The following is an 8,659-nucleotide window of genomic DNA, read 5'->3' as shown; positions in this document are numbered from 1 at the left end:
TCATTTTAATTGTTTATAGAGCGTTAAAATTAAACCGATATTTGTTACACGGAGGGCATTAACTGCGGAGAAAAGTTTTATGACAGACTTTGCAACAAAGCTAAGGTGTTTCGTCTTGAGATTCATGTAGCTTATAAATTGTATTGTAACTTATAGAGATAAAAAGAGACACTGCTTCAGAGTTTGAAATGCATTGACCTTTTTTTTTAATTATGCCATTATTTTTCATAAAATATACCTGTGCAGTTATACTGATGACACACTTAACATGTGGCGTTTGCGTGTTTGTAAGGATCCTTTCTACTTTCAATTTCTTGGAACGACCCACCCACGTGTAATTTTATAACGAAAATATGACATAAATTCGGAACATTATTTAAAAATGATACAAATAGCGATAATAAAAATGACGTTTCATCGTGGTTATTTGTTGTTTACATACGATATCTTGCTGCACTGATAATAACCACCTCAACTGGATAACTAGGTTTATCTACTGTTATGTAGTATGTAATTCTTTAACTGGTGATGTATTCTTTAGGTTAGTGTATTTAAGCATCATCTTTGCTAAATGAGATGTGGATATATTGTAATCGAACTCTTAAACAAATATAATTGCTAATGAATTTTAGAATTATTACTTCACCACGTTGATAGATGTGTTTTTGTATGATATTATTAACAAATGAAATCCGGCAATGTCATACTCATTCTAGAATTTTATCAACTATAATATATGTATGCGAAATTAAAAAAATATATCATTATAGTTAAATAATCGTTACACATGAGTTTTGATTTACATACCCTGGCATTATTTGGATCAACTGACACTTCGAATTGATATTTTGCTCCAATACACGATCGAATTATTTGTGTATTTTTTATATGACCAATGCTATAAAGATTTTCATGTATTCAAAATAACATTGCATTAAGCATGTTTTTATAGAATCTTTAATTTGTAAGTACTTCTTAAAGAAATCAGATGCTAATTTTCTGATCCAAAAAGTAAATAAAATGAATTATTATTTAATTGATGAATTGTTGGTTTTTGATTGATCATGGAGTAAGTAATTCTCATCCCGAAATCATTTGAAATTACGATGACACAATTACGTAGGGCTTTAAAAAAAGGACAAATGCATTACAATGTGTTTTGCGTATATACAAATACAAATTTTTCTAAATTTTAAATTAGATTGTATGTAATGATCGATTGATATGGTTATTGTTTCTATTTTTCACTTGCTATTACTCGAGCAATGATTTAGTAATATTACTGGCTTTTAAATGGCTGCACTAAACTTGTACTTTTACATCCATTAAAACCCTTAACATGCAAACTTCCAAATGTGTCCTGTTTTCTATAGGCTAAAGGTGAAGAACAACGAAGCAATCTGACATTTTACTTAACGTTGAATAATAACGCACCTGACATAGAGTTTGTGATTAAGTATTTGTTTGTAAATGGATAAAGACCACTCATAATAACCTTAAACAAGCAAACTTTAAAGCCATCCTGTATACGTGCTCTAAATACTTTAGGTATCCAGACACGTATAATTCTGGTATTGAACTTAACGGTGAATGCAAAATGACATTTTAATATCAGTACTGATTTCGGTAAATACAACTGTAACGAATTCTTAAAATAGGTATATCAATGCAAAGATATTTGTCAGCAACTCAATTATCTACCAGTTGAGTTAACTAGCTGTTAGCGTGCGGTGATGGGACTTGGTAATACTTGTTATTTAATAAAGTCATATAGTTCATTGATATTCCAACATAAATTATCTGTATTCAACGCTAACATAATATTCCATTGTCCAATAAAAGCATCTCCCTCGTATTAAATATATTGCGAACTGAAAGATTTCTCATTTTCAATGTGTAACAATAACAAAGAAATATTTGCAAACACTCCGGACCCTGACCTTTAGAATTGATGATGTGTGAAAACATTTTATCCAGAGAGCATCATTAGATGAAATCACTTGCCTTTTTAATTAGTGACTAAGATATACCCATTGTACAGAGAGAAACAGGAAGTTGGTGTTCACATATAAAGGTACATAGGAAGTTGGTGTTCACATTTAAAGCTACAAAGGAAGTTGGTGTTGAGATTAATACCGTATACTGCATGTTAATGTAAGTTACGCGTAGGTAGGTAGGTTATATGCACACTTTAAAATGCATAGTATTTTACGCTTGTGTATACAGTATAAAAACACATTTTGTTTATTAGCAAGTTGTTCATATTATATAAGGATAAAATGTACATTTATGTACATTAAGATGGGACCTTCATAAATATGGCTTTTTTGCAGATACTGAATTGAAAATTGCCCTCCACTCATCTTTGATAATTTACTAAGTGATTAATGCATAAGATTAGTAAAACTGCCACATGGGTTTCGCTAATCTTTTTTCTTCCTAACTTCGTTACCATCTAGAGTAATGTTGAGGGGAAGAGCGATGACAAAGGTTATGGAACGCATTGCGACGCCTTTGATGTAGTCTTTTTGTTCTATAAACATAAAAGGTGTTTTATAGATAAGATATGGTGCTAATTTAAGGTTATTAATCGGAAAACATGCATGGCCATACAGATCTAATTTATCAATATCATGGATTTAATCACACTATATGTCAGTCCATTAGAATCTCTTTTATAATGGCAATTGAATGTCCATACATATAGAATATTATTACAATTAGTAGCGAGTTTGAAAGACATACGATGCATTCCGATATCTGGTTTTGTGTTAAGGTGGACACGTGTGTAGTATTTTGAATGAGAAGTATTCTATACACATCTTTTTGTGAAAGGTAAACACTGGTGATCCAAACCACACAATAGGAATGAAGTATGTTTTATTTTGAAAAAACACGTGATGCATAACACAAAATAGTTATGAGCTATCTAAACATTCATTTGTTGGTAAATAAACATTGTTCGATTGAGTTTTTGTGTTTCTGACGAGATAAACATATAAGAAGCACATATTCTCCTGGTATATGATGTAAAGTGCGTAATGGTTGCATTGGTACGTAACACATTTCCAATATGAGATTGTAAAACATTTTTATTATGTTGGAAAGTAAATATTATTCTTTTTCACAAAATTAACGTAATTTATCATTATTACTCGTCAAATGGTATTTAAAAAATCTAGACATTAAAAACCGATGTAATTATTCAACAAAGTAATTTCAACTTTGTCAAAAGCAAACACACTATTAAGGATTATGTCCAACCTCCGAGTATAAATCTGACTTGTTCCGACCATGGCTCTATTATATCTCGCCCACAATTACACGCCGCGCAATTATAGTCGATTTATATATTGTTATTTTTAATGGTTATGTTAACACGTTTGAAGGTTAATATGTAAGCAACATATAACAACTAAGATTATGTAGAAACGGATTCGGATAAAGTATGAACAAGCTAAAAACTTTTATTCCTTCCAGGTCCGTAGGGATGTTACTTTTGAATGCAGAATAATTATACACTGCACGTTGAGTTTGTATTGTTTCCAATCGTTGAAGTATAAGCGTACAAATGAATTATTCAAATTATAATAGCTGGAATTGACAGTTGAAATGGTTACAAAGAAATAAACCATTTTGTACGCACACCATTTCACTTCCATTTGGAGACTTACACACTTAATGTGTAGTTTTTAGGCACAATGCTTAAAAGGTATCAGTTTCATTTTATTCCATTCTGTGCGAACAAAATACACCAACTTGCGTTTAGTGTGTAGTATATGTTGTTTTCAGTTGAATGGTGTTTACTTTCATGTTCCATTTGTTTCTTAGTATTTTTCAGCGTCACTTCAGTTTTTTTATTTCAGATACTGCGAAGGTGCTTTGCAAAAAAACACACATTCAGTTGAGTGTTATACAACTTGTGTTTGAAGTGGAGTTGCGTAAGATTCTCGCAATGTTTTTCATCGAATTCTGTAATCTTTTCCAGATTCTGCCAACATGCGTTTGTCAAGAACAGTGATGTGTGTGACGTTTGTTCTGAACGTCGTCGGTGTGTTCTCAGCAGACATCGACTTTGATGACTTTTACAGTAAACGCCTGCTTAGCTACCTTCGACAAAAATACCCGGGCAATATCTTCTACCCAGCCAATGACGGTTTGAGTGAATTGAGTGAATCGCCGCCGCGCCTAGACTTGTACAAAAAGCTGAAACATCCGGATGGGGTCTTTTCGGCGATGAGCAAAAAAGCGCACGTGCTGCCATATACGTTGAACGAACCGTCCAGCAGTCGGCATACTCGGATAACGCCATTTGGACAATATGTTCAACCTGACAAGGGAAACTATGGAGAACAACGCAAAATCTTTAGACACGGAAAATGAGAAACGCTTTTATTAAAGGGACTATGTCAACACTCATTACCTAGCCTCTCCAAAACGAAGACAGCAAGACAAATTATATAGAACTTTAACATTATTTCATTTGACAGGTATATTAAGTTTGCGTGGATAACGTGTATAAAAATCAACAATTATGATAAATACCGAGAAAATTTCTTCTACAAACGAAAATATATCACATAGCTCTTGGAAAAAGGCGGATAATGAAATAAGCGTAAACGTTTAATTTTGTAATTCAAAACAATGCATAGATAGATACTGTTTCGTAATTACTTTAAGTATCTCGATCATTGTGTTTCTTTTACGAGTATGTTTTAAATGGACGCATTTAAACATAATTGTTATTAAATATTGATTTAATCGCACAATGGTATATATTTATGTTTGTGTATATTTGATTTAGAAAGGATAATACCATTGATACCATCGACAGTGACAAGTTTGTTTGGAGACATAGTCCCTTTAATTACACAGGACGTATTGTGGAGGTTCCTGCTTTAATGAATGTTAACTTATACACGTAATATCCGAATAAAAAACATATCAAACTTTGAAAGTATATACTTTTATTTTTTTTAAATATGTATTATTTTATGCCCTTAAACAATCAAAGAAAAGGTTACAAAATTAAACACAAGACACTGTTCGACCTTTTTGATTATGATTACCTTTTCTATAATTTGACCTATTTTTTTAGATATAAATTATTTAGTCCGCTTAAACAATTCAAATGAAAAGTTACAAAATTAAAGAACATACACGTTTCGCCCTTTTTTTGATGCTGCTTTTCTTTTCTATAATTTGTTTAGGTCGAATATTATGGTTTAACCGTTCGACCATACAAGTAACATTTATTATGACAATGACGCATCAGATATCATATTAAAGTTATGTGGTGAGATGTTAATGAAAAGCCGGGGCGTCATGCTTTTTTGTCAAACGAAAAAAGCTTTATGAATATTTTTAGAAATGCTTATAGCGAAAGAGTTATTTATTTTGCATTTAATAGTACTCAAATTACAACTGCCATTAGGCAATTGACAGTCGACAAAAATGCAACGTAATTTTTTTTTGGTGATTTTCATTGAGCGTTTAGCTGTCGGTAAAAACCGCGTAAAGACCCGTCCCAAAGAAGCTACTAGTTCAAAAGGAACAAATAAGCGACTGGTATTTGACATTTAGTTTAAGACTTTTAGCGAATCATAAAAATAGCGAACAAGCCTTCAATAACTCCCTACTATATTCTGATTTCTATGGTATGTTGATACAATTTTGTGTTAATAACTAAATTGATTTATCGAGTTTAAATGTATGTGATAAAGCACAAAACGCCGATAATTAAGATCAAGTGTTTGATGGCGATATCAATACACCACACTTAATTAATTTATTATGTAACAGAAGAGCAACAAAGGATATGTGATTTATTACGTTATCAAAGCAGTTGTACAATTAATGTGTCGATAATGCATGGTTGACATGTGATATCTTTCATTGTTAACGTTTGCAATGTTGCATTTTTGTGTTTTCAAAATCTTTGGGCAATTTTTTAACATATGTATGGTAAACAAAGACCTAATTCTTGTTGGGAACATTTTACTTTCTTGTTGGAAATATGCAACCTCCTTGTTGAGACCATATACCTTATTGTTGGAATAATACTTTTTTGTTTGGGGTATACATAAACCATTCAATTTTCTTTGAATAGTCGGACTAACGGCATTTGCAAAACAAAAAGCAGAGAAACACTGTTTTTGCAAACGGTAAACTTTTTCTATATATAAGATTTATACAGCACATAAAAAATTCATTTATTTCAAGAAATGCATCATCATAATTCGATTCTATTTTTCTATTTTTGTACAATGTGACACGCCTAAAGCATCTTCCATAGATATGAACTTACCTTCGTTATATAATGGTCTAATCAGAGCGAATCAAAAAAGGGGAATATATTCACCTTGTCGTTTATATACGAACACAACAGCTCGATCAAGATTAAAGATAAAGATCTTGATGTATTGTAATAGAAAATTGCTTGTTATATACCTTTCTACAAAAAAAAATTTACTTATCGTCCTCACAAAAAAAATAGATTCAAATAGTTTTAATTTCCAAAAAAACTAATTTAAACGTAAAGAAGTTCACAGACAATAAATAGACACTATGTTCACAATACGTTTTATTTAGAGTATCTGTGGTTTATAGGTTTACTCGATATTTAAATTTATACCGCTGTAAAATATCGATTTTGTCATAGGAATTTTAATATTTTGTATTGTTAAAAATCATTGTGGAAATAAAACATTAATCAATAAACGAATTGTTCAATTTTGTAAATAAAGATACTTACACAATCATCATTTGGTTTAATATTCCCAATTAATGTTTATATTTGCGGATGATCGTCACAAATAAGTGCAGGTTAGTCAGAACATATTTATTATTTTTGCTCGATTACATCGAAATGCTTTTTATACCGCTCTCGAGTCCGTTTCTTGGGTAGAACCTGTACTTGGTGACCTTGGTAAGATCGAAAGAACGCTTCCACAGTTTGGAACGAACACCTCACCTCCCGGTCGCTAGGGGAATTCCAAATAAACTTCCAAACTGCGACGTGCAATGTTACTATCGAAGTTGATTTTGACACGTGCATGTTCATTAATCATTACAGAAATATATAAAATTTTAACCACTGGAACAAATGTCGGATGTAAATGTATCAATGTCTGAAATATCTCAGAAATTGGCGGAAGCAATCTTCTAAAATCGAAAGGATTGAAATAAATAATGTCGCATGATTTTCAAAGGAATATCGTAGTTTCTAGTTTATAATACGTGCTTATGCTATTGTGGGCAGTGCATCTTTCAACGCTTCTTTGCAGTTTAAATTGTCAGATGGAAAATATTGCAGTATTTGCATGGGCTCTAGTTGATAATTAACTATCTAAAATACAGTCATATGAAATTGGAAGTTTTACTACAAGGTACATATCACTATTTCAATTCAGAATCATACAACTTTTCTCGCTAAATATTAAACATACACTCATTTTCTCATGACTTTCCACTGTGCTAGATTATGAATTACATTAAATAAATTTATATATATATATTTATTTATTTATTGTCTAACCTTACGACACACAACAACGGTACACGACAAACAAAAGCAAAACAGGTGTCTAACTTTTGCCACCGACGAAATAAAGATCAGCATATCTTATTACGTTTGACAATACAGCAATATCATTCGCCTGGCAGGGAAAACGCCCCACCTATTAATACTTAAGCGCATGTCGTTTAAAGATATTGTTTTCATTTTAAATGAAATTGAATGGGCAATGCTTTGAAAAAGTTAAACTCCAGTTGAACCAGTATTACATAATTTTTATCATCGCTAACATGTCCTTTATTTAAGACAGTTGACCTGATGGCATACACATGAAAATATGCACCTTATAAATACAAACACAATGGTATAACCATGAAGAAATCGCTTAGGGTCGGTAAAATAAAAACCCGGTTTATGAGCGGCAAATCCTCACGCTATAGTTTATCCACAAAACCCTTGAATACAAATGATAATTTATCTTATAGCAACACACTCTGAATAAAACATGAATACAATCAGTTTCTTATTTAATTACAATTCAATGCCTCAATGGTCGGGTGTTAACAAGTGCAACTTCTGAGGCAGGCACGATTAAATGAAACGAAAACATGTACAAACTGCATATTGTAAGCAAGAAACACGTTTTATGTTCCGACATAAGGACATTTTTGTCGACGCAACCAATCAACGTCTTAATTGCTCTTATCTTCACTTTTTGTTGGAGACTGTATTTCATTATCAAAACTGAAAACAATATGTGCCTATTATAGAAGCAGCAGTGCAATTCATTAGAATAGATTGGATGCGTTAGAAACATAGTCTTCGTTTCTGAACGACCCTCGTATCCGTTTTTACCTTTCTTACATATGCACAAACTTTCATAAGCATTCACTGGGAATTGTCTTATGCCGTCAAATTATTTATATCAACTGGTGTTTTAAATGTTTACATGTTTTAATGACTGCATGTCATCGTAGCATCAACTCGATTTATGTTAGCGTTTTTATACGCGAGAAATAATAAAATAGTAAGGAAAAGACGGAAATTGTTGCATTTGATAAACTTTAACGCCACAAATAAATACATTACTGGATGTCTATATTTTGTTCGCCATGGTTTGTCAGCTGTTTTGTAAAAACACAT

The 8,659-nt window shown here is 31.8% G+C and overlaps 1 protein-coding gene across 1 annotated transcript; it reads left to right on the top strand.

Annotated features, from left to right (window-relative positions):
* Positions 1-440: 440 nt before the first annotated feature.
* LOC127863524 (uncharacterized) lies at positions 441-4,957 on the top strand. Its single transcript, XM_052403070.1, has 2 exons — positions 441-541; positions 3,989-4,957. Exons 1-2 carry the CDS (start codon positions 529-531, stop codon positions 4,381-4,383), a joined length of 408 nt encoding a protein of 135 aa, XP_052259030.1. The 5' UTR covers positions 441-528; the 3' UTR covers positions 4,384-4,957.
* Positions 4,958-8,659: the final 3,702 nt, after the last annotated feature.

The sequence above is a fragment of the Dreissena polymorpha genome, unplaced genomic scaffold (genome assembly GCF_020536995.1).
Source record: "Dreissena polymorpha isolate Duluth1 unplaced genomic scaffold, UMN_Dpol_1.0 chrUn012, whole genome shotgun sequence".
NCBI lineage: Eukaryota > Metazoa > Mollusca > Bivalvia > Myida > Dreissenidae > Dreissena > Dreissena polymorpha.
Note: the sequence above shows the minus strand (reverse complement) of the source record. Positions and strands in the feature narration are given on the sequence as shown.